Raw genomic sequence first — 27,776 nt, forward strand, 5'->3', positions numbered from 1 at the left:
AGGGCTGGAGAGCGCAGGGCCGGAGGGAAGGGGAAGAGAGAAGAGACCGGGACAGGAGGAAGATGGAGGGGGAAACAGCTGGCCCCAAAGCGCCGCACAGATACTCTGTGTGGGGTCGGCTATAAGTCAGAATGCTTTATGTATTTTACAAAGAAGAAGGACATCATATTACTCCAGCCCACTATGAAGCAAAACCTGGAGCTACAGCCTTTCTCAGTAGCTCAGAATTCTGCTAAAACTCAAGTATGATGTCCCTTAACTCTATTTCAGAAGATCCATGTCCCTTAACCCTATTTGAGGCTGCACACGAGCCACGCAAAATCAGAAGGCATTGGCTTGGTTCAGACATAACAGGAAACCAAAGTTTCCCACTGCAATATGAACTTGTAGCTGTAGGCTCCCTCTTCTCTTCTTTTGTGCATGAGAGAAGGAAATGTTTGCTTTTTCTTTAAAATAAACCACAGTTCTGCTTTATATGGGAACTTGGAAGTGTGGTTTAAAGTAAACCACAGTTCCCCTGGTTCATCTGTAATGTGGAAATATGATTTACTCCAGATCAGGAGCGTTTGAGCGAAAGGGTTCAAAGAACATGGGCCCCCAGCTCCTGAGGGCCCTCCAGTTCTACCTATTTTCTTCATTATCTCCCTCACTCGGGGGGGGGGGTGCCAGGGAGAGGGATGAACACGGGCCCCCTCTCCCCTAGCTACACCCCTGCTTCCAAAGTGAAAATAAAAGCTCTTCCTCTCACCCTCACAAGGATAGGAAAAGGAGATGTGCAAGCCTGTGACTTACAGAGGCTTGTTGACTTAGTGGGAAACCATGGTTTCCAATTACATCTGAACCAGGCATAATGTTGTAAGTACAACTGGTAATACTTTGCTCTAATACTGCAGAAATTCTACTGTACAGCTTACCTTGGGGAGATGAGAAAACTTCTGGTGTCTGGATGAAGATGCAAGACATGACCTCTAATCTTTCAGTTATCAGATCCAGCACTTTTCCTGGAGAATCAGGTAGTGTCTGTAGACAGGGTGCACCAGCTGTGCCCCTTCCTTGAGAAGGCTGATCTGCCCTCTGTCATCCATGTGCTAATCACATCATGTTTGGATTATTGCTGTTGGGTGACCTTAAAAAGCAGAATGTGGCAGCCAGATTGATGCCTTGGGGCTACTCACAGTGCATATATTATGCTGGTATTGAAAGTGGTGCACTGACTGCCAGTCTGTTTCCAGGTACAGTTTAAGGTGCAGGTTAATACTTTTAAAGCACTAAACAAATTGGGTCCCAGGTACTTAAGGACCTGCTGCTTCTTGCATAATCTACCCACCGCAGTTAGCCGGGAGGCCACTGTTCTGCGTGGCAAGGCCTGCTGATGTTGTTGAACACACAGGATGAGGCCTTCTTGATTATTGGCCTTAGGTTTGTAGAATTTGCTCTCAGTTGAGATCTCCGTGACTCCTTTATTCCCAACCAGCCGAAGTGGTTGAAGGTTGTCCTTTTTACTTGGTTCTTTGGCTAGTGATTTCTTGTCCTCTGGCTGCCATTTTAAATTTGGTTTTGTAGCTGTATCTGTTGGTTTTTAATTTGTACTATTTGAGGTTTTTACTATGTTTTTATGATTGTTTTAATAATTTGTTGTTGACTGCCCTGGAATCCCAGGACGAATGGCAATATAGGAATTTAAATAAATCCATCATATATCCCAGTTTTCAGGATATACACATCCCATAAATAAATAAGCAAGCAAGCAGTTACACCATACACACATTCCACACTTTGATGGTGAGGGCAGGTATAATCTGTGGTAGAAATGTCCTGAAATGCAACAGTTTTGGGAAGTAATAAGGAAAGCATGCAGAGGCATCTTGAATGCCAAATGAATGGTGTAAATCTTAAACCAGAAGGGTGCAGCCTGTGTCTACAGAATTCCTATTGAGTGTATTCATATCTGCAGAAATCTGTGTGGTATGATACTGGGGGGGACCCCAAAAAACCTTGAAAGAATCCATGACTCATCAGTCTGGGAAATAATTATTGCACCTAAACTAGACTAGATTTGAGGAGGCAAAAGATTAATGTGGATGCAGTCATGTATTTAGAATTTGGCACAATTTTCATGCATTCATAGACAGGCCAATAGAACTTAGATGTTGTTTTATTCTATTGCAATTCTATACTTTATTAAAATAAGTAGCTATACTAAAATTTTAAAATTCTGCAATTACTATCAAGTAAAAAAACCCACTATAGCTTGGAAGGATTTCCAGTTGCTTTTTTGTGGGGGCGGGTATGTAAACCATTTTAAACTATTATTTTTTTAAGCGCGTGTGTGTGAGTGAGTGAGAGAGAATGTGTTAGCAGGGAGAACCTCCTAGTGAGCTGAGCTGGAAGAAAGAAAGGTTCCACATCAGTCCATCCTTTGTTCCCTTCAATACCCACTAGTAAGGTGTCATCAGTATGACCCCTGCTAACTGAGCAAAGAGGCACCTTTTAAAGTGGTGATTCTCTTATATTTATCAGGGGAAGAGCAACTGTTCCTATCCAGCCCCAGCACAGCACCCCTCCAGTGGTTGTTGCTGGTGTCTACCTTATGTTTATTTTTAGATTGTCAGCCTTTTGGGGACATGGAGCCATCTTTAGTTATTATTTTTCTGTGTAAGCCACTTTGAGAACTTTAGTTGAAAGGTGGTATATAAATATTTGTTGTAGTAGTAGTATGTAGATTGCAACTTGTGCTGCATTTCATTGGCCAATAATCTGCTGTCCAACAATCAAGTTGATGATCCCCAAAAGGGAAACGGAATTTAGTTGAGCAAAAAATTGTGCCAATAGGGGGATTTAGTGCTGGTATGAAGATGGGTTTGCCTAACATGGATGGGTGCTCAATGCCTGCCAGTTTGGGTGATTTACGTGATACCCTCCTTTTGGAAACAAAGACTATGAACTGACATCAACTGGGTGTGGATATTCTCTGTTTGTGAATTGTGAAAACAATTTCGAATCCCGGGCTGGTAGAAAATGTTGCAGTCCACCACTTGACAAGTGTGAGGTAAAGTACTCAACATGTCTGGCTATCTGTTAACTCCAAAGCTTTTAAGTGCTGGTATCATCCTATATCGTTAGTTCTTCAGATCTTAAATCCAGCATATCTCTGAGATTAACTTTCCTTCGTTGTGTGGTACAAATATGACTTAATGTGTTTTTGTAACACATTTTTAATAAACATCTCCCAAAGTGCATATCCTCCAAAATTTTGCAGGTGAAAGTAGAAACAGTCCTCTCAGAAGAATCAGAATCAAATTTATTCATCCAGACAACTGATGTCAATAAGGAGAATGATGTGAATAGTCTTCTGTGGGAAGCACATGAGTGCAGTTAAAGATTATATCTAGCAGCTGAGCTGCCTGGAGGAGAGTAGTGGGTTATGGGATGGAGCCAGCAGCAAAGGGGACATACTACAGAGGACACCGTAGACAGAGTTATGAGGTAGTATTGTGGTCTAAATCATAGCCCATGTGACACTACATCCCATATTCCAATTCATCTGTTTGGATCAACTTCTGTGGGTGCAGTGCAGCAGTATGTATACCTTTTGATAAGCAGATTCTTGTGTCTGTGTGAGATAGGTTCTGATAAGCAGTTCTGGTGAAAGTGAAGATCACATCTACAAAAGTTGAACTAGTAAACATTCTTGCCTATTTCTTTTGCAAACTATGGGAGAAATGACCTAACATTCACAAATAACAATAAAAATGTGTTCAGTGGGAGAGAGAAAAATGCTCTTGCTGTTAATTTTCACAAATAAAACATGATGTCCTGAATTTTAAAACATGTATCATTTCCCTGCAAAGTAGTATAAACTTAGAAAATACCTTAAATGATTTCACATATACTTCTGTTGACTAAATAGAATGTTCTTGGAGTGATGGAAGGATGCTGAAATTGTTCCACACATAGGTTTAAGACTTGATTAGATTTCAGGTAGATCACATTTAACTTTCCTGGGCTATAGATCCATCAGTTTACCACTCCTTAACCACACTGATTTTATATGAAAAAGAGTGATGAACACCTCTAGGAATAATTATTTGGGATAGGTAATATCAAGTATTACTTGCAACATCACAGTATAGAGTGTAATGCCACAGATTCAAGAATACACCCTTGTATTTCAAATTAATTAATCCAGAACAGCTGCCACCCACAGCCAAGGTTCTTTACTCTGCAGAGTACTGTTGAAGATTTGAAACGCTCTCTACCAGGTTCAAAAATTTTAATGGGTCACACCAAATGTAGCTTCCAGACATCGAGACAAAACCATGGCCTTATTAACTTTGCTAGGGGTGTGCATAAAACTGCCTGGCCCAGTTTGGTTCGAGTCTGAACTGGGTCTGAACTAGACTGGGCCAGTTCGGTCCAGCACCCCCTTGAACCTCCCCGGGTTTGGTTCGGGGGGTGGGGTTCGCAAGCTTTTTCGTTAAACGTTTTTATTTATATATATATATATATATACTTACCCCCTCAGAGGGGCTTCTCCGAGGCTACAGGGGGTCTCAGGCTCCCCCTCTCCCTTCAGGCCTCCATTATGGCTTAAATCTCTGGCCACACAGAAACCCATTGGGCATGCACAGCGGCCTCCAAAATGGTTTTCCCCCCACGACCTCAGAAAAGCACTCCGGAGGGGGTAAGTACAATAAATAAATAAAATTTTAGGACAAAAAAACTCACGAACCCACCTCTCAATGGCCACGGGGGTTCAATCCAATGTCAAACCAAATCGGTTCTATTATTATTATTATTATTATTATTATTATTATTATTATTACATTTATATCCCACTCTTCCTCCAAGGAGCCCAGAGCCCATACTTGAGTTTCTCTTTCACAACAACCCTGTGAAGTAGGTTAGGCTGAGAGAGAAGTGACTGGTCCAGAGTCACCCAGCTAGTTTTATGGCTGAATGGGGATTTGAACTCGGGTCTCCCCGGACCTAGTCCGGCTCTCTAACCACTACACCACCCTGGCTCTCAAACCTGTTTGCACATCCTGCTTGTGCCTGTTCACAAACCTGTTTGCACATCCATATTGCCTGCTTTCATTATCTGTCCGCTCAGTACTCCAGTGGCTTTTGAAAGCACAAGGTTTGTAACTACGACTTGTAATTTCAGGCATCACATCAAACCATAATTTTCCTATTGTGGTTTTCCCATTGATTGTAAACCATGGTTTGCCAGTTGCAACATCTTCCATGGATGTCTTGATATTCTCCCAGCATGTCCCTTGCATGGGGGTTAATCTAAATGGTCACTCTATATACACGCCAAATACAAGTTTAAACTAGCATTTGGAATGAGTGTACAGTGGCCATTCAGATGAACAGCCCCCCAACACACACACACACACACACACACACACACACACACACACACACAGGAGGGATGCATGGGGAGAGCATCAAGACAAGTATGGTCATGGTATGTCCCTTTTCCAGTTGTGTGTGATAAAGTAGTGTCTGTCCTGACCCAGAGTTAAGCTTCCTTAACCATAGTTTAGCATGTTGTCTGAACTGAGCCAATATTTTTGATATGATGCGGGACTGGCTCTTTAGACATATACCTTTGTGCCTGAGTTAATAGTCATTCCCTGTTGTTTAACACTCTAATGGTAGAGCAGTAAAGACAGTTATTCCTGTTGTTGCTAATTTACTGTTACAGCTGCTTCCTCTTTATGTGATTTAATTTTCAGCCCACCAGAGGGCTAATGATTCCCACCTTTCAGAGAAGGCTGTTGTTTTCCATGTGAATATTGTTTTCGTTCCTGTTCAGAGGAACTATTTCTTTACGCTCACCTGGCATCAACAAGACATCATTACAGCAAACCTGTTCATTGCTCAGAAATTGAGAAATTATAAGTTAAGACTACTTTGTTCACTTTGTTTTGATGAATGCTTGCAGTTTGGACATAATGGCTCATGTACGGTTTATATTAATTGCTTCAAGAATGATGTTTCTATCCATTTTGTTTAATTGGCATTTGATTTATCCTTTCAGCCTCAAATAACATATCTGGCAATAGTACTGAGTAAAATGGAGGGGGAGATTTTAAAAGTGCATGGACTGACATTCAGGGTCAAAATACAATTAAATGTAATGTATTTTTAAAATATTGTTCCTAAAGTAGTGTGTTTATACACTGAATGTAAACAGCTTTAGTCAGGATGTAGATGTATATATATACTGCTTCAGTTCATTCAGAGTTCTGATACATATTCATCTATCTCAGGCCACCACCACCATTTATGGAGTCCCACCAGGGAACAGAGAAAGCTTCTGGTTTTGTCACTTACCTGAGACTACAAAAACTGGAGGGTGGGCGTCGCTCTGGGACCCTGATGTCTGACCCTGTGAAATTTTCTCTCTTTTGATGCTTGTCAAAATTCCTAACATTTTGACAAGCTCAGCTTCTGGAAATACAACTTAGGTGTACCACAGGGCCAAATTTAATTGGTCACACCAAGGAAATGTGAACACAAGTAACAAATAAAGGTACTATGAATGATGTTAAATGTCTCGCTTTGCAAGTCAGAGGACTTACAATACATCCCCACTACCCTAAACAAACAAGGAAGAACCGCCAAAATTGGTAAAAGTTAAAATACTTCAGCCTCCGCCCCCTCTGCTATTGTTGCTGATGTCCAGGAGTGGGTGGGGTGGGGGGTGGGGGAAGTAGAAATTCCCAGCCAGTGAGTAGAAATTCCCAGCCAGTGAGTCCAGACTCCAAAGTTGCCTTCAGCATAAACAGTTCTGTGCTGCTGCTTGCATATTGCTGATTTCTTCAACCTCTTCATGAGTTCATTTCAAAGTTCCTGTTAAGCACCTATAACAATAATAGTGGACAATAAGTTGAACATGACCAAGCAGTATTGCTGAAACCACTAATGCAGTTGTAGGCTGCAATAACAGAGTCATAGTATCCAGATCGCGAGATGTAATCATTCTACTCTATTCTGTGCTAGTCAGACCTCACTTGGAATACTGTACCAAGTTCTGGGCACTGCATTTTGAGAAGGACAGTGATAAACTTGAGTGGATTCAGAGGAGGGCAGCAAAGATTATGAGTTCTGGAAACCAAGTTCTAAATTGAACAAGCTGAGTATGTTTAGCTGAAGAAGAGAAGACCGAGCAGCAGACTTGTTCTCTGGTGCTCCCAGAGCCAGGCTAGAACCAATGGTTGTAATTATAAGGAAGCAGATTTAGGATAGACAATAGGAAGAATTTCCTAACTGTGAGAGCTTGTTAGGGGTGTGTGAGCCAGCTCAGTTCGAGCCGGGCTTGATGTTGAGCTGGCTTGGCTTGACATTGAGCTGGCTCAGCTTGATGGGTTTGGAGTTCAAATTCAAGCCAAACTGGGCCTAGTTTGAACCAAGTTGGCTTGGAGCTATACTGGTAATGAGGAATCTGGTGATGATTCCCCTTTTACCAGTACAGGCAGGGGCAGAGGTTTTTCCCTAAGTATAGAGAGACCAGGAAGGGAGTAAATATGTACTTACGAATCCAGGCTGAAGGGGCGGCGACTCCCCACCAGCCTCCGCCTAAGAAGCCCGAGTTGCCATGTACGTGTCAGGGCCATTTTTCTGACCTCCACATATGCACGGAGGCCATTTACATGACCACACAGTTAGAACTGATTCTGTACAAATACAGTGATATATATACTGGGGAGTTGTTTTGATTTGGGTTAAGATAATCCCATTTCCAGAATGGTTCCCCTTTCACCAATATTGTTGACACGCCATTAGTAGAAGATGAACAGAGTACCATGTGAACCTTTATTAGTGACAAATTGTGATTCGTAGGTGCCCTCATAGCACCTTTCCTTCCAAGAAATGATGATCAGCTTTGCATGTTAAAGAACTATATGCTTTTTAAAGCTACAAATATTCTTTCAGCCTCACTGATTCATGAGTATTAGCAGCTCGGAAGCATGTTTCCTTGAAGTAATAATTTCCTTGTGCAACACTGACTGTCCTTTTAAATGCACCAATTTTTATGCGACTTTGTAAAGGCCATACTTTGTATCAGTTGCCTCATGATAAATGATAATCGGAATAGGCAGCAATTGATTGGTTTGAGCCCTAACTTCTTGGCTTTTTACAGGTTGTTTACTAGGCAATTCTTCAGCTAACTGTTAGCAGTTTGACTGTAGCTATACAGTACTTGCTGGAGAGCAACATTGCTCATGGTATTTAATACGCCAGATAGCCTCAGAGATGGGCGTGCTTTCTTACTCCTGTCTGAGTTGCATTAAAAAGGCGTCTCGCATTAGTCACTGGCTGTGAATGTTAATCACTCCACAGCAATAATTTACAGCATTGTTGTAGCACTCTGGTGCTCATAAAATGAACTCGGTAACCCACTACTACCCAAGGGATATGCTTCTCTTTCTCTGCAACTGAATACCCAGTCTGACTGCATAATGGTTAGGCTTATGAAATAGTGCATTAAAAAAAGAGTGAGCAGCTGTATGATAAAATGGCAAGCTCAAAAGCAGATTTGTTAATTATCTCTCTCTTTTTCTCTCTTATTGACAGAAGGGGTATGCGAGATATGGCTGACCAGCGAAGACACTGGGGCTTATGGGAGAGACATTGGCACAGACCTTCCTACTCTCCTGTGGAGGCTGGTTGAAGTGATCCCTGAGGGAGCATTGCTGAGAGTTGGCATGACAAACCCTCCCTATATTTTAGAGCATCTGGAGGTACATCCAGTCATTTACATTTGACACCTCTGGGGTGACTAAATACACTACTTTTACATTCTTTGTTAAAGAAAGACTTGGCATAAATATTATTTCTGTACTAAATTGATCCCATAAAATGAAAAAGGTGCAATTAAACAAGAATTACACTACAAATCTGCATCTTCTTAATGTAGTCCTCTACAGAAGTAGTAATTCACCAGCAAATTTCAAATTAATATAGAAACCTTTTAAAAGAGGCTACAACTGTTATAAAATCTGCAGTTTATACACATTTCATGTAAATAGACCTTTGTTTCTGCCACCATCCTCTTGCCCTGCACAGATACTATCTTTCCCGGTATAAGCAGCTCAACGCTATCATCCTCACAGGTCATATCTTATTGTGAACTTCTCCTTGTTGCTTGAAGACTGTAGTAGCTCAGGCTTGTGGTAAACTTGGGATGAGTCATCATAAGTAGCAATATGTCTTAGAAGATTTTGCTTTAGCTCTATCTGTGCTATTTTGAACTCCTTCCAAGAAATATTGTTAGGATTCTTGTGCTGCTAGAAGGTGCTGATCAGAATTATTTAGCATGATAATTTAATTCTGTGTCAGACTGTAGTAGCAGGATGTGTGGAAATACAGCCTGCAGATTTTAAATTAGAAGCCTGTAGTTTTTGAGGAATAGTTTTTTAAAGGCTTAAGAGATTTTTATTTGCAGTTCTATAAATATACATAGCACAGGGGCATCCAGAGATGTGCGTGGGGTGGGGGAGATTACATACATATCCAGATTGAGAATTTCATTGAATTCAGTGGGGCTTACACCCAGGTCCGTGGTTATAGGATTACAGCTTCCCCCACCCCCTGCTGGAAAATGTTCTGTTTTCACCCATAACATCCCTGCTAACTTGGCAAAGAGGCACCTTTTAACATGGTGATTCTTTTTATTTAGCAGGGGGAGAGTAACTGGCCCTATCCAACCCCAGCACAGGACCTCCAGTGACTGTTGCTGGTGTCTATCTTATGTTTCTTTTAGATTGTGAGCCCTTTGAGGACAGGGATTCATCTTATTTATTTATTATTTCTCTGTGTAAACCGCCCTAAGCCATTTTTGGAAGGGCGGTAAGAAATCGAATTAATAATAATAATATCTACAAATAAGATCTACAAATTGAAATTGGAAGGCTGTGGCAGAAAAAGACCAAAATAATCCCAGTGGTAATTGGCACCCTGGGTGCAGTTCCAAAAGACCTTGAAGGGCACCTCAACACCATAGGGGCCACAGAAATCACCATCAGCCAATTACAAAAAGCAGCTTTACTGGGAACAGCCTATATTCTGCGACGATATCTATAACAACAGCAACAACATTGACAATAAAATTCAGCCATCCCAGGTCCTTGGAAAGGACTCAATGTCTGGATAAAACAAACCAGTCAATAACACCTGTCTGACTGTGTAAATAAATAAATAAATAAATAAATGCAGTTAAATAGTTCATCTGGTGTGAAGATAATACTGTCGAAACAAACAGAAAAATATAGGTTAAGCTATTTCATAACTTAAAGTCAGTTTGGATTTTGAAGGCAGTGGCTGTAATCCAGAGATCATTAAGAGAAGCATGGATGGAACGGTGCACATTGCTAAAGTGTCAAGCCACTTCTAAAACTTAACTCTAGCTTGCCTCTTTTCCAGGGAGCGCTGCAGTACAAACATTCAGAAGTTTGGCTTCATGCATGATTGCTGCTCTAGTCATTGCTGCTTCTGACAAAAGGGCTATCTTAAACTTAATAACAACTTTATGGTTTGACTACAGCATGTTTATGTTTTCTTTATTTCAATCATCTAGCAGGCTTGATTAATAAAACTAAGGCATTTGTAAAAGCACTGTAAAATTTCTGATAACTACCCAATAGGGATGTGCAAAATATTTTGAGCTCGAAATGGGCAATTTTGAATGTTTTAAGCTTGAAACAAAACACTCTTCAAATAAAGGGCCTGTTTTGAGCTCAAAACAAAACAACTCCACTTCGACTCAAAACCCAGTAGACCAGTCCTCCAAGGCAGGCCAATGTGCGAAGTCTGGGGAGGAGGCCTGGTCTATCCCCCAACTCAATCGGTAGACCAGCTCTCCCTGGAAAAACAGCCCTCCAAAATGGCACTCAAAAAATTTCAAGCTTGTTTCGTCAGAAAAACCAGCCCTACCAGTTGTTCCGATGAAACATTTCGGGGATATGCATTTTGTTTTGAGCTCGAAACAAAATGCAAAATCAGTTACATGCACATCCCTACTCCCAAATATTGTTATCAGAACTGGCTCTGACTCTTCAGAGTCAGAAATTATTAAAGCTTAATATAAAGTTCAGTTACCGTTATCACTTCTTACTCTTCAAACAGAGTCAGAAGTGATAACGGTAACTGAACTTTATTTTAAGCTTTAATAATTTAAGAAAGGAAAACTTAGTAAAAACTAATCATGCTGGATGAAAAAGTTGAAGTGTGTAAGTTCAGAGGAAATCTCTAGATGCTGGAATTCAAGAATTGTGTAACATACACTGGTTGCTAGCTAACTTTCCCCCTTCTTTCAGGAGTTAACTATTTGCAAAGGTAATGATTAACCATGTGGTTTCCATATGGTAATAAACCCTTGCAATCACCTTTCCAACAAGTATTTTAGGGGTTTTTTTGCATATTTTCTCCAAGTCCAGAGAGTAGCACAGGCAACCTTAGCTAATGATCTCAGAAGCCAATACTGTCATGCTTACCATCTGGTCCTTAGGACCAGCTGAAATTTAACATCCGGGGGTGGGGGGTGCGGGGGTGGAGTTGTATGGATGATTACTTCTCTGAGATTTTCTTAATTATCTATTTATCTCCCAGTCAAAACACCACTATCTTTCTGAGGACAGGCAGAATGGTCAGAGATCTCCTGTACTCAAATATGTACTGTGCAGCCTGATTCGATTGTTGCTTTCTCCCCAGAGGAAAAGCAGCACAAGACAGCCTGATGGCCAACCCAGCTAAGTGCATTGTTTGGTCTTGCATGCACCATTAAAAATAAATAAATAAATAAATAAATAAATAAATAACATTCATGGGTGTGGGATTTAACCCCTTCGCCTTTGCACTGCAGCCCTAATAAAAATGACCCTTGCCTAAAGCTGCTGTCTGCTTTGGGAGGGAAGCTCTCATTATTTGATTGATTGATTGTTTGTTTGTTTGATTGATTGATTTTTATACTGCCCTTCCAAAATGGCTCAGGGTGATATACAGTTAGTGCCAGTGCAAGATGAAGCTTCCCTCCAATGGCTCATGTAGGCTGGAGATTTTTGTTAAAACTGCAGTTTGAGGGGAAAGGGTTAAATATGCCCCACATCATGATCCCAATCATGACCTTTCCCCTTCCCGGGCTTCTTTTTAGGCTCAAATAAAAACACATATATAACCAGTGTATTTGACATAACATGTAGTTTATCCCTGGTGTGTTTATCCTGATTGAGATTCCTTTATCTTTTTAGTTCTTTTCTGTTCTGGGATCAATGTTGCGGTTCATATTTCTTTCTGGCAGCATGCAGAGAGACTTTCTCTCTCTCAATTCTTTGTATAGATATATTGCCAACCCTCCCGCTTTCCAAGGCTTAGCTCATTCTCTCTTACTTTGAACTCTGGTCTGGGACTAAGTGCCTTGAGCAGGTTCAGCTGCCTAGAAGTAGCCTAAACAGTTCATGAAAATTAAAGCTTCAGGAGTTAATCTTTTTTACATCAGAGCACCTCTTTGCTACACAGCACCAGCTTTTACCAAGCTAATATTCAGCTTGCATAACATTTTGCTAATTAGCTTATGGAGGGGCTTGAGCTGTTTAGAAAATACAAAGAATGTTATGCAGAGGCACTTTGCTTTTATCTGACAAGTCCCTCTTTAGGCATTAATAGGCTCTGCAGAACCTACTAGTTACTAGATCAAAGCAGAATGTTTTACAAGATAACTCCTTTTCCAATTAATTAAGATAAGCTTTGCTACATCTGAACTGCTAGATAGCTCAGATCTAAGGTCTTGTAAGGTGACCTTACAGGCAATGCTTTGCTCAGGATGCAGAACACAATAGCAAACTTAATCTACTGTTCAGCTATGATGCATGGCAACATAAACATTCAAGTATTTTAAATTTTCACTTTTAGCATAATTAATTCAAATATAGTTTTCTTAGCTTTACTTTAATTAGGAATCAGTGACCACATTACATTTCAGGAGCAAGGTATGATGACTTTAAAGTCAGACCAGAACCTAAATATCTCTCTCCCAGGTTTCTGAAAGTTGGCCAGTATGCGTTTTTGCACAGAACTTCTAGATTTTAAGTTAAGTTAAGCCTTTCATCAGCTTCTTGCTTTTTTTTTTAATGTTTCATATTCTTGTTCATTTTTCTCCATTAAAAACAAATATAATAGACGGCTTATCTAGGGAAAATAGTGCCTAGGGCAAGCACTGAAATTGTGCCCCTGTCCAAACATCTGACGCCCATCTTTCAGATAACTTTCAGGAGAAACAGGTTGTAAGCAACACACACATGCATACACACACACACATACAACCACACATATGGCACATTTGTGCCAGTCGCCTTCCCAAGGAAACGCAGCACATCCATGTGCTGGGCATGCCTCCATAGAGCTAAGCAGGGAAAGCTCTCTTTAGGAAGTGCTCTGCCACCTCAGCACACCTCACTACAGGTTGCTTCCTCCAAGAAATTTCAGGGATGGGTTTTTTCTGTCCAAGCACTTTTGCCTTAAAGGGAGATGGCTGCAATGGGAAATCCTAGGGGCCCCAAACAATCTGAAATCATCCAGCAGCTTACAATAGGCTTGGATCCAGCAGCTGGAGCAGGAAGAAGGTGGAAGTTGCAACTAGCCGCAGAACTGCAAAACTGTGTGATAGTCAGTTGTTGTTGTTTTAAAGCACCACACAAGTTAAAGGCAGGCACTTTCCAAGTTTGATATCCCACAAACTTTATAATCAGATTGCTTGACAAATATTCAGATAAAGATAGAGCTCTGTATAGAGAATTAAACAGCATGTGAGTGAATATTTCTATTTTATTCCTTGCCTCTCCCCGCCACCCTTCAGTTTTACCAGCTTACAAGGTATTAAACCAACATTGTCTTTTTAAGGGATGTTTTGTCCACTCACATTTGTGCCATTTATATCTGTTTTTTAAATGCCCAGGTCCCTTGCCAACAACTTTGCATTCTTCTTACTCCCTAGATCGGGGAAAAATCTAGACTTGGATATTGCAGAGGTCATTTGAGCATGTGTGGTGGTCATTTTTGTTTTCAGTAGCCTTTTTTTTGTAATTTAAAAAAATGGCCACCGCACATGCTCAAATGGTAACTGTGAAGTCCTATGCCTTGCCAGGCCTCACAGAGGCCTTTTGAGCATGTGCGGAGACCTCCAAAATGGCCACCACACTGATCTTTGTAGGCCCAAACAGGCCTGAAAATTAGCCTGGGATGGGCTGCGTTGGTGGTCCAAGAGGCCAGCAGGGGGAGGGGGAACCTTTACAGACACCCCCCCCAGCCTTTAGGAAGCCCCCCGAAGGGGCTACAGGTAAAAAAATGTTGTTTTAATTTTTTTAATTGCTAATTGGGGAGGGGGTGGGGAGCAGCATGGCTCCCCACCCCCTGGTTTCTGGTTTCTCCCCACCCCCTGGCTTCTGGTTTCTGGTTTTCCCCCACCCCCTGGTTTCTCCCCACCCCCTGGCTGCCCCCCCTGGTTTTGCCTATGAATAGACATATTTCTAAGATTATCTGGTGGCTTGAGGCCAGAACAAAGGCACATTTAGTGTTCTATAAAATTTGCTTGCTGCTGGACTACTGAGTGGCCTGCTAACTCAAACATACTATGTTTCCAGGAATTAGAGTTCATGAATCTGTCAGAGTGCCATAGTCTGAACATTAACTTCTACATATGCATCCTTTCTGTACTTTTCTGAGATGAAGTCTTGGTACAACAAAAGAACTAACAGAGTTGATGCATTAAGGGAAATAACACTTCTTTAAATACATAAGAAGTGGGAAACCTGCCAGAGAAATGGTTGTAGGGATGTGCACGGAACTGTTCAGCACTCTATTCTAGGAGCACCGAACTGGTTCCACAATGAGCATTTGAACCGGTTCTGAGAGGGCAGGGAGGGTTGCTTTAAGGGTCAGGGAAGGCGCTGCCTACCTGCCAGGCCCTGCCCTGCCACTTTTCCCCTGCTGGGGCTCTTCCAAAGAGCAGGTGCGCGGGGCTTCAGTGTGCCTCCTTGCAGCCAGGATCGTGTCGGCCATTTATGTGACAATGCTGATCCTGGCTCCAAGGAGGCACACCGCGCACCCGCACTTTGGAAGAGCCCCAGCAGGGGGAAATTGGCAGGGCAGGGGCTGGCAGGTAGGCAGCGCCTTCCCTGACCCTTAAAGCAACATTTCCCGCCACTGTTTCCTTTAAGGGGTGCACATATGCGTGCACTCACACATTTTCTGATGTCCACTTAGTTAATTTTAGATTCTGCTCAGGTTGAATTAGGAAGGCCCCACTCTGAATGCATGTGCGCACACAGTGCCTTGATACTGCCACCCAGAACAAAACTCATTCTGCACAGAGATGGAAAAAATGAGAGGGACCACTGTTCCCCATCCTCCCAGGAGTGCACAGAACTGGTTCCGTACACATCCCTAATGGTTTTGGAACATTAGATGACATGGGAGTGAAAGGGATTATTAAGGAGGATATTGAGATTGCAGATCTTTGCATCTGCCTTTATGCCAGAGGATACTGAGTGTTTACCTGTGTCTGAACTGAGCTTCTCAGGGACAGAATCTGAAGAAAGGAGTCAAACTGAGGTGACAAGAGATTGTCATAAACTATCTTGAAAACTTAAAAATGAACAAATCACAAGGGCCAGATGTCATTCACCTGAATGTTCTTAAAGAACTCAAATGTGAAATTGCTGTTCTCCTAGCAAAAATATGTAACTTGTCCCTACAATCTGGCTTTGTACCAGAGGACTATAAAGTAGCCTGTGTAACACCACTTTTCAAAGAGGGATCCAGGAAATTACAGGCTGGTTAGCATAATGTCTGTTCTAGGTAAATTAATGGAAAGCGTACTTAAAGATAAAATTGTTAAACGTATAGAATGGGCCTAGCTGAAGCAGCAGCAGCATAATTTTGCTTTCTGCAAAGGTAAATCTTGACTCACCAATCTTTTGGAGTTCTTTGAGAGTGTCAACAGGCACGTGGATAAAGGTGATCCAGTTGACATAGTACACTTGTACTTTCAAAAAGCTTTTGACAAAGTTGCTTGATCAACTGTAGCAGTCATAGGATAAGGAGACAGGTTCAAATGTGGATTGGCAACAGGTTGAAGGACAGGAAACGGTGAGAATAAATGGTCAGTTTCACAATGGATTCAAACTCAGCTCTTCCCGGTCCTAGTCCAACACTGATCTAGAAAATGGGGCAAGCAGCGAGGTGGCCAAATTTTAGATGACACCCGACTATTTAGGATCTCTCCAAACAGAGTGAGTAGGCAACAAAGCAGCGAATAGGGTTCGGGCAAAAAAACCCACCCCGGCCTCACATATAGACTGATGGGGGTCTGAGTTGTCAGTGACTGACCAGGAGAGGAATCTTAAGGTTGTGGTGGATAGTCCATTTAAGGTGTCAGCTCTGTGTGGCAGCTGTGAAAAGGGCAAATTCCATGCTTAGGTCCTTTAGGAAGGGGATTGAAGATAAAACTGCTAATGCTGTTATGCCCTTATACAAATCTATATTGAAGCCACATTTGGAGTACTGAATACAGTTCTGGTCACTCTATCTCAAAAAGGGACTCGATATGGTGCAGAAGAGGGCAACCAAGATGTGCAGAGCCTAGAGTATCTTCTTTATAAGGCAAGGCTACAACATCTGGGGTTTTTTAGATTAGAAAAAAGACGAGGGGAGACATTATAGAGGTGTATAAATTATGCATTGAGTGGAGAGAGAAAATATTTTCCCCCACTCTCACAACACTGGAACCAGGGGTCATCCTCTGGAATTGATTGCCAGGAAATTTAGAACTGACACAAGGAAGTACTTTTTTGCACAGCACATAATCTATTAAATTCTCTGCCATAGGATGTTGTGATGGCCACCAGCCTGGATGACTTTAGACAAATTCATGGAGGTCTATCAATGGCTGCTAGTCTTGATGGCTATGCGCTGCCTCCAGGCACAGAAGCAGGATGCCTCTAAATACTAGTTACAGGGGAGCAACAGTAAGAGAGGGAGCATGCCTTCATCTCTTGCATGTGGGCTTCCCAGCAGCAGCTGGTGCACCACTGTGTGAAACAGGATGCTGGACTAGATAGGCTTTAGGCCTGATCAAGCAGGGCTGTTCTTATGATACTAGAAATCATTTACAAAAGGGTCATGAGAATTAAAAATATTTAGGAGTGCATGCTGCAAAGAATCAGAACCTAAAAAAAAAAAAAAAACACCTCTGTGTATGTGGATTTGAGCAGCTGTAGATATTTGCTGCATCCAAAATTTTCTGACATTATAGGAAAGTGAATGATTTAGTGCCTACACACTAAACTCTTTTTAAGGGCCCAGTTTATCACTAACTTTACCCTTTTTCTGAAATTGGTTGATACAAACCTTTTGAACACTTTCACAATTTTTCTGGCTGTGTGGTACCTTGTGTTTTGAGTGTGGTGGCGTATGCTTGAGTCTTTATTCTAAAAAGGCCATTCATACCTGCCAGTGCCTCTTTAAATGCTTAATTTCACATGATGAGATGCATAGACTTCCATGTCTCCTGTCAAAATGAGTCTAGTTCAAACTCCTCCATATGCCATCTGTGGGGTTTTATCTTCATTATTAATTCAGGATGTTTTAGTGATATACCAGCTATTGAGAAGGGGCCTGTATGGCATTTTTAACCTTCTTTGAATGCACACGGAATGCCAAGAGTGCTACAAGTTAAGAATAGAATTTCTTTACTCTTTCTCTTTGATTCTTCGTGTCAATTCAGCATTTGTGTTTTCTAGCCTCATTTAAGCTGATACTCTACAGATGGCTTCCTCAGACATGCCCTGACACTGCATCTGAAAATGTATTATAATACAACTGGTAATCTCTCCTCTCTTCTCTCTTTGTTCTTCTATTTATAATGCACAAAGTATTTAAATATTCTGCACACTGTAGTTGTAGTTGGGGAAATTTGTGTATTTAGCAAGTGGTAGAAATAAATTTCCCAGTGTTAACTGGGCTTGCCGTCTTTGAAATATGTGTTCAGTAGATTTCAGCACAATTTTTATCATTTCTGTGCTGTCAACTGCTGGTTAACCCTTCCCTGCCTTTCCTCACAGCACTTTACCAAGCATATAGTCTTCCCTCAGTTTTGTTTTGTCCATCAAATGCAGAGCTGAAATGTGCTCAGAAATACCAAATTGTGCAGCCCTTTCTGGATAATACCATTTTAGACTGCTGGTTGAGGATCTCGTGTTTGAATAGTACCTCACACCAGTACATCTCTACCCATGGAAAACTAATAGGACAAAGATTGTTTCATCTTCATGTCCTGTCACTCTTCTCAATCACTTGTTTCACCCAGGAACTTTGTCCTATCATTCCACCCAATTCCTTGCTGCTGCAAGCGACCATGATCATCTTTCTGTGATTTCATCCATTCCACTCACCCTTCATATAACTCCCTCAGGATTACACACCATCCCCGTTCCCTTCCTCACATATGATGCAACACTGTATTATTACATAACCACCTAATGGTATCTGTGAGTAGGATTTATTTCCAAAGTAGCATTCCTGTTGCACCCCTTCCTTCCAGTGGACATTCCATGGCATTAATCATAACAAGTCACCAAACAGAACGGATACCAGCTTCAGTGTTAGCCCCAACCTTCAGATAAGGTGTTGCAGAGATATCAACAAAGTCCTCCCAACTTGGTTTCAGTCATTATTATTATTATTATTATTATTATTATTATTATTATTATTATTAATTCAATTTCTATACCGCCCTTCCAAAAATGGCTCAGGGCGGTTTACAAAGAGAAATAACAAGCAAATAAGATGGCTCCCTGTCCCCAAAGGGCTCACATTCTAAAAAGAAACATAGGACACACACCAGCAACAGTCACTGGAAGTACTGTGCTGGGGGTGGATAGGGCCAGTTACTCTCCCCCTGCTAAATAAAGAGAATCACCATGGTAAAAGGTGCCTCTTTGCCCAGTTAGCAGGGTCATGAACCTTGGGGTGCAAAAAGCCACCTCCAAAGCTCTATAACCCCCAAAGAACATATCCAAGCTCATAGCTTGGAGATGTGTGCCCCCTTCCCACCAGCCCTCCAATTGTGGACTCCTCCAGTTGTGTATTTTACTTACTGCTCTGACTGAAGCTGTGACTGAAGCTGTTGGGGACAGGCTGTGAGTAGGGAGGGTTCTTCCTCCTCCCACCTATTGCCCTGATGCGGAAGCTTCCCCCCAACTTCACTTGCTCCCTCACCTCCATTGTTGTGACCTTTGGTCTGAATCCTCAGCACATCAAGAAGAGTGGTGTGGTGGCTACTAGAATGTTTAGTCTTTTCAGACTCTACTGCCATTTCCATAATTCCTGCAGTTGCCCTTGCAAGCAAACCACACCACTCTTCCTGACATGCTTAGGATTCAGTCTGTCCAGTCATTCACAACAACAGACAGGAGGAAGAGGGAACAAAAGGCAAAGCGGGGAGGAAGAAGCTGCTAAGCTCCAGGAGGGGGGGTGAGTAAAATGCACATTTGCAGCAGGAAAATGCTTGACTAACAAGAGGGTTGCTGGTTTGAATCCCCGCTGGTACTGTATTGGGCAGCAGCAATATAGGAAGGTCCTGAAAGGCATCATCTCATACTGCGCGGGAGGAGGCAATGGTAAACCCCTCCTATATTCTACCAAAAGAAAACCACAGGGTTCTGTGGGCGCCTGGAGTCCCTTGACAGCACACTTAACCTTATCTAGGGCTGCCAGGGAAAGGAGGATGTTTCTGAGCCTTGTATTAGCTTGGAAGATGAAGTTATTATTTCAGGAGCAAATAATATCATTACCAAGTTACATGGTGGACAGGTTAACTTACAGTTTCCGTGCTTTGGGGGGCATGAATGAATTTGTAAGCGCTTTCACTTTTTTCCACAAATGGCAAGTTTTTTTTATCCAAGTATCATCCCCCACACATACTCTTCAGTCAAAAATTGGATCCCAAAGCTGCTTGTAACAAGATCCATCACATATGTTCTTTTTAAAAATCTTCATTGTTTGGTGAGGTGGGATATTTGAATATCGAATCTTTCACTCTAAAATTTTCTGCTCAGCATCAAGTCCTCCATCAGTCACTTGTAAATGCCTTCTACTGATGGCAAATCTTTGGAGCAGAGGCTAATTTTGTTCATGGATTAGTGGCAGTAGTAAGATCAGCATTAATTGAGTCTTTGTGAATGTCTGGTGGCAGATCACCACTGGAAAATGCAGTTTTACAAAAATAAAATGCATTCCTTTATAATTACTGCCAGTTCATGATACCAGGGCAAAGATAAGGCCACTAACACAGAGCAAATGTATACCTTGTGTAATTGTCTCCAGTTTTTTTAAATATTTGTAAATTCATTAATAACCAAATGAGATACCTCTATAATAGATATTTATATGCTGATGGGCAATTGTTCTACTAGCCACCACCTCTACTGTTACAAATCTGTCATTTGACTTGAATGCATAAAATCCTTTGTGTTCCTTGTTGGATGACCTGACACATGTTTTGTTTTGTGAATATGAATAATGTGTAGTAACACAACTTGCTTCATTTGTATTTCGGTTTAAGGTTTGTTTTTTTAAAAGGCATATATTTTGATTATTTTTTTTGCTTTTTAAAATTTTATTGGTTTTTACAATATCTTAACAATCCCATTACATCTAATTAAGTAAATATTGACTTCCCGCTCACCAATCTGTGTGATTCATTAACTATACAAATCAACCATTGCTATAATAATTCAAAACATATATCCTACACATTACAAACTCGATTTTACTCTACCCAACCTGCTATTATTACTAAATTTCAAACCCTGCTGAAAAATCGATATTAGAAAAATAGTTCTTTAAGTATAGTAAGAACAGCTTCCAATCTTCTTTAAAACATTCCAAGTTTTCATCCCTTATCAGTACTGTAAGTTTTGCCATCTCAGCATATTCCAAAATTTTTATCAGCCAATCTTCTTTTGAGGGCATTTCATTGTCCTTCCATTTCTGCACATATACTATTCTGGCCGCCGTGGTTGCATACATAAAAAATGTTAAATTTCTTCTGGAAAACTCTCCTTGCGTTATTCCCAGCAGGAAGGATTCTGGTCTCTTAGGAAATGTCATTTTAAAAATTTTCTTCAACTCATTATATATCATATCCCAAAAGGCCTTTGCCTTCCCACAAGACCACCACATATGAAAAAAAGTTCCTTCACAGTGTCCACATTTCCAACATTTGTTTGGAACATTTTTATACATTAATGCTAATTTTTTGGGTGTCAGATACCACCTGTACATCATCTTGTAATAATTTTCTTTTAAAGTATAACATGCAATGAACTTTAAATCCATTTTCCATAATTTTTCCCAAGCTGCCATATCTATATTATGACCCACATCTTGAGTCCATTTTATCATAGTCGTTTTAACCACTTCATAAGAACATAAGAACAGCCCTGCTGGATCAGGCCCAAGGCCCATCTAGTCCAGCATCCTGTTTCGTACAGTGGCCCACCAGATGCCATTGGGAGCCTACAGTCAGGAGTTGAGGGCGTGCCCTCTCACCTGCCATTACTCCCCTGCAACTGGTACTCAGAGGCACCCTGCCCTTGAGGCAGGAGGTGGCCTACAGCCCTCCGACTAGTAGCCATTGATAGACCTCTGCTCCATGAAGTCATCCAAACCCCTCTTAAAGCCATCCAGGTTGTAGGCTGTCACCACATCCTGTGGCAGAGAGTTCCACAAGTGGATCACACGTTGTGTGAAAAGTACTTCCGTTTGTTGGTCCTAGACCTTCTGGCAATCAATTTCATGGAGTGACCCCTGGTTCTAGTGTTGTGTGAGAGGGAAAAGAATCTCTCTCCACTTTCTCCACACCATGCATGATTTTATAGACCTCTATCATGTCTCCCCGCAGTCGTCTTTTTTCTAAACTAAAAAGCCCCAGGTGTTTTCTAAACTAAAAAGCCCAGGTGTTGTGATGTTGATCCCATCAGCATATACTTGAAGTTGGGGTTTTTTGTCCCAATGTGCATCACTTTACACTTGCTAACATTGAACTGCATTTGCCATTTTGTCGCCCACTCCCCCAGGTTGGAGAGATCCTTTTGGAGCTGCTCACAATCCGTTTGAGATTTCACTACCCGGAAGAGTTTGGTATCATCTGCAAATTTGGCCACGTCGCTGCTTACCCCTGCTTCTAGATCATTTATGAATACATTAAAAAGCACCGGTCCCAGTACAGATCCCTGGGGGACCCCACTTCTTACTTCCCTCCATTGTGAAAACTCTCCATTTATACCTACCCTCTGTTTCCTGTCCTTCAACCAGTTAGCAATCCACACATGTACTTGTCCCTTTATCCCATGACAGCTAAGTTTCCTCAGGAGCCTTTGATGAGGAACTTTGTCAAAAGCTTTTTGGAAGTCCAGGTAGACTATGTCAACTGGATCACCTTGATCCACACACTTGTTGACACTCTCAAAGAAGTCCAAAAGGTTGGTGAGGCAAGATTTACCTTTGCGGAAGCCATGCTGGCTCACTCCGAGCAGGGCCTGTTCTTCTAGGTGCTTTACAATTTTATCCTTGAGGATGCTTTCCATCAATTTGCCTGGAACGGATGTTAGGCTAACTGGCCTGTAATTTCCCAGATCTCCCCTGGATCCCTTTTTGAAAATCGGTGTTACATTTGCCACTCTCCAGTCCTCTGGTACAGAGCCCGATTTCAGGGATAAGTTAAATATTTTAGCAAGAAGGTCGGCAATTTCACATTTGAGTTCTTTGAGGACTCTTGGATGGATGCCATCCGGCCCTGGTGATTTGTTAGCTTTCAGTTTTTCCACACAGTTTAGAACATCATCCCTTGTCACTACTATCTGACTCAGCTCTCTAGCCTCCATCCCTAAAAAGCCTGGTTCAGGAACAGGTATATGCTCAGTATCCTCTACCGTGAAGACAGATGCAAAGAACTCATTCAGTTTCTCTGCAACCTCCATATCCTCCTTAATAATCCCTTTCACTCCCTCATTGTCTAATGGCCCAACCGCCTCCCTGGCAGGTTTCCTGCTTCTGATGTACTAAAGAAGTTTTTGTTATTCCCCTTGATACTTTTGGCTAAACGTTCCTCAAACTCTTTTTGCCTCCCTTATTGTCACCTTGCATTTCTTTTGCCAGAGTTTGTGTTCCTTTTTGTTCTCTTCATTTGGATAGGCCTTCCAATTTCGGAAGGAATTTCATCTTTTGTCTCCTCCAGAAGCAGCAGCTTATATTTTGATTATCAAGTTTTGAATTAGAAAAAATATATGGTAATATACCGCAGACATTTTAATGAAATTATGTGGAAATATATTACCTATAGCAGTAACAGGGTATCTTCCTTTTTTATTTAATGTACTAAATTAACAAATTTGTGTACAAATATGATATACATCCATCTGATTATAGAAATTTAGATGTCATTGGTTGTTTATTTAGGAATCTTCATGATACATTCATTTACATTTAAAAATTATTTAAATAAAATTATATGGAAGGAAACAAAGATTTTACTTTTTTATAGTATAAGAAGTTATGAATGATAACCCTTCTACTGTAGAATACATCTACTATATGAATCTTGGTGTTAAAACTATAATATCATTTCTGCACGGGAAGGGAAGGGAAGGGAAGTTGTATTAAGGTCTAAGTCTCTGAAATGGAAGAGCTTAACAAGCGATTTAGGATCCCCACCTTTGGGTCCGTCTGTGCCAGATGTGGCCTATGAGTGTAATAAAAGTACTCTATAGTTTATTTTATTTTATGCTGCTGAAAATGTAGATTATGTACCTGCTTGAACCTTTTGTTGTAGCAGGTTGAAAGATACAAGACCAGTTTGGGTGATGTGCAGCCAATTGCATGGTGGTGCTGGTTTATCCAGACAGTGCGCGCATGCATGCACACACGTCCAGTGTGATTAGGTTGCAGCAAGAGTACATGCTGAATGGGGTGGCATGTGTGCCCAAGCTGCTCCTCCATGTATTTGAGAGGGCCAGAACACATGGTGTTCTATTCTTAGTCATCTTCTGTTACTTTGTGCATTACCACATGCAGGATGACTCTTCGTCCTGTCAGCTGTGCCTCTTTTCTCCTTACAACATGTACTCATTTTCAGCTTTTTATCTGCTGGGAAGGTACGCTTCTGGAACCCAAGTGAGCTAGTCAATCAAGTCCAAGCAGAGGGTGGACTCCAAGAACTATGCTGCTCACTTCTGCATACTTGGGTAGTGCCAGTGGGATTTTTTACTTTCCCCCTTTTAAGCATCACTTTGACCTTTCAAATGCTTTGGAAAGTCTTCTTAAAATTGTTAACAGTGATTTACTATGTGACATAAGCCCTATTCACACATTATGTTGAATGAGTGTACTCTTGTATGAGTGTACAGTGTGCACAAGTTCAATATGCATACAGGTACAGCTATTCACACATTATTTTGAACACAGGTACAGCAGTACACTTTCTATTTGTACCATGCACTTGAGGAGCCTGCACCAGAGGCGTAACTATAGGGGGGGGCACGTGCCCCGGGCGCCATCTTTTCTGGTCACATGGGGGGCGCCACCATGACAAAAAAAATATTTTTGAATTTTTTGTTTAAATTTTGTTAATACAAATGTTTCCTGCTCAGTGCAGCAGCGCTGCAGCAGTCAAGGGAGTGTGTCGGCGCCCCCTCCCCCACAAGCGGTCCCTTCCGCGCCGCCCGCTCCCCCCCCCCATTGCTTTGCTGGCGCCTGGCGGCCAGTCAGTGGCTTGGTTTGGCGGCGGCAGCGGCGGGCGCTTGTGAGGAAAAACCTAAGTATAATGTAGTATGTTGGGGGGGTGCGGGGGGGTGGGGGGGCGCCATTTCAGTGCTTGCCCCGGGCGCCGTTTTCCCTAGTTACGCCTCTGGCCTGCACCCAGGTTAACTTTTAATATGAATGCAGGTAGTCATTCTGACCAAAACATGTCAGTGTGTGCCGACATCTGTACACTTGTACAACATAATGTCTGAATAGGCCTATAGAGATTACAGTTTGAGAAATATAAGTTCAGGCCTTTGCATGCACATTACTAGTTTATGTGACTTTTTGGGTCCTGGTTATAAAGATAATCAAGTCCTTTCTTGCCTGATTTGTTGACTCACAGAGACTTCTAAAATGTTAGGATACTTCCCCAGAAGATAGCTGAAAATTGATATCATCTTAGTCCAATGCACCCTGTTAATCATAATTTAATATGTCTAGTGTACCTAAAAATAAACTATGCAACACTAAAGTTTACACATTCCTGTCCACAGACTCATAGTCTGATTTCCAGAAGAACCAGAAAGATTAGGGAGGCAGAATGCAAAACCTTGCAAGCCAAATTTTACCTTTGGTTGAATAAAGGGATAAGAGATTTCATTATTCACATACTATAACAAGTCTTGAACTGGGGAGGAGGGATTTTCATGCCAGCCCAGGAATTCATGTATGAAAACTTGGCAAGCTATATACGTGAAGCATAACTGGAGGAATGTGGAAGTAAGGCTGGTTCACACATATATAAGCTTTCCTTGATGACTGAAGCATCACATGTTAAGGCGCATGTGTGAATTGGCCGTCACAGATGAAGCAGCATAGACAGGACAGTTCAATCACTTTGCTTCACCTTAAGTAGAATGCTTATTTCACACATTCAGTTGTAAATCAACACATGCTGAGTGATCAACTGATATACTTGCATGTGTGAACTAGCCCATAATATATTTTCTGAGATACAGTTGTCCGTTGCCAACTTTGGATTGGTCTAACACAGTTTTAAGTATATTCAGCTGGATCTTTGTAGGCAGTCTCTCCTTAAGCATACATGAGTTTCTCGAGACAAAAGTAAAGGAGAAAAAGAGAGATACCGTAGAGGAGCAGCAGAGAGAGAGAGAGAAAAGAAGAAGAAAGCGTTCATAGCCAACCCACAGAGCCCCATTTCCCAGTCCCTGTTTCTCTCCCACCCGCAACTGAGTTTCTGTCCCCTCACCCCAGCACGTGCCAAGGCAGCAATTACCCTCCCCACTTGGGGAGGATGGCCAGTTGGCTGTTTGGTTTCTTCCTTCCTCCTGCTGCCACAGTTTCTCTCTTCCCACTCCACACTCTGGATCTGGGGTGGAGGCATTTCTCCTTTCTCTTGCCACTGCTGCACTCCTCCCTTTGTGACCTCATGGCTCTTTGGCACGCGGGGCTGGTGGAGAGCGAGCTGGAGTGGATGGAGGGCTAGTGAGGAGGGGCCACAGTTCCCCTAACCCCTTGTTTCCCATAGCATTCTTAGTCTTGCCAATCGCAATTTTGCAAACCACGATTTTTGTTGGGTTTTGCTTGCACAGAACCCTCGCGGTTAGCAAGGAATGATTGTAATTCTCATTCTTCAATATTTTTCACTATATACTTTCCACTACCAAAAGCCTTAGACTAATCCTTCTTCTCCTAAAACCATTGTTAAATGAGCTGCTGTTAAGTATATTTGCTTATATCTAACAACTTGTATGTGGTGTCACATCAGACTATAAAGTGCTTAATAATATGTATGATATGTCTGTGTCTTCTGTGCGTGTACATCTTTGCCTCTTTTTGGAGGCAAAACTGTGTACTTTAGGATCTGATTATTATTTTTTATGTTCTAGGAAATGGCAAAAATTCTCAATCATCCAAGAGTCTATGCTTTTCTTCATGTACCGGTCCAAACTGCCTCGGATAGTATATTGATGGACATGAAGAGGGAATATTGCGTGGCAGACTTTAAAAGGGTAGTTGACTTCCTTAAAGAAAAGTAAGTCTGTTAATACTTAAAATATCAAAAGCTTGTGTTCTGGGTACAAGGCATTGGTTTACCTGCAGTTACCTGCAACTTCTCAATAAAGGAAGAAAAGAGAATCATCTTCTTGTGATTTCGGAGTTTGTACGTGCTGTACAGTTCCTTTGATGTGGTTTATTCCTTTGCTGTAGTTAGAGGAATAGACCACATCAAGTACATATTTCTTATATAATGCACTTTCAATGTAATCTGTTTCAAATGACTTGCATGCTTAAATAGCAGTCTATATAGAAAGTTTGGAATGCACTTCTTTAATGCATCTTTTCAAGATAGTTGACACTGAATACAAAAAACCGTGCAAGCTGTGATAACATACTTGGAGAATATTGTCCTAAAGTTGCTTTTTACTTCCTGTATGTGGGGGATAGGTTGACTTTGTATGTTAATCCTAGGAATTTGCTTTAGCAAATTATGACAATTCATGGCAGTGCTTCAAAATCCATTTCCATAATGGCAAGAATTATTTTGACAACAAGACAAGTCTATTTAAAACATGTTCTCTTGGCTCTATTGTGCACAAAGAATTGTATGTTTAAGAAATATCTGTAGTAGGTAGCAATAGCTAAAGCATTGAACAGTTAAGTATTGAGAATGGTTGATAGACTATTTGCTGAAAATTATCTTTCTCAGTGAACAAGATTGACCTTGTATAGAATGACTGACTTACTCTAATTATTGTAATTTCTTGTATGTGTCTTTTTTGTGCTCCCAATGAATATGAGGTAGCTTTGCTACATACGGTGGCTGTTACCTGCAAACAGGTGTTGAAAACTTGTGCAGAGATGCTTGCAATTTCTGTATGTACAAGATAAAGAGTTCTTGGAATTTAAAACCTCATGTTTGAAACAGCCACATTTTGTTAAAA

The 27,776-nt window shown here is 41.4% G+C and overlaps 1 protein-coding gene across 3 annotated transcripts in view; it reads left to right on the plus strand.

Annotated features, from left to right (window-relative positions):
* Positions 1–27,776, plus strand: part of CDKAL1 (CDK5 regulatory subunit associated protein 1 like 1) — a 419,489-nt gene that overhangs the window by 278,439 nt on the left and 113,274 nt on the right. For all 3 annotated transcript variants that reach the window (XM_053245521.1, XM_053245520.1, XM_053245522.1), the window contains 2 exons: positions 8,590–8,756; positions 26,721–26,866. In XM_053245521.1, the coding sequence (XP_053101496.1) occupies positions 8,590–8,756; positions 26,721–26,866 (313 nt within the window). The remainder of the gene's footprint in view (positions 1–8,589; positions 8,757–26,720; positions 26,867–27,776) is intronic.

This window comes from Hemicordylus capensis, chromosome 4 (genome assembly GCF_027244095.1).
Source record: "Hemicordylus capensis ecotype Gifberg chromosome 4, rHemCap1.1.pri, whole genome shotgun sequence".
NCBI classification, from domain to species: Eukaryota; Metazoa; Chordata; class Lepidosauria; order Squamata; family Cordylidae; genus Hemicordylus; species Hemicordylus capensis.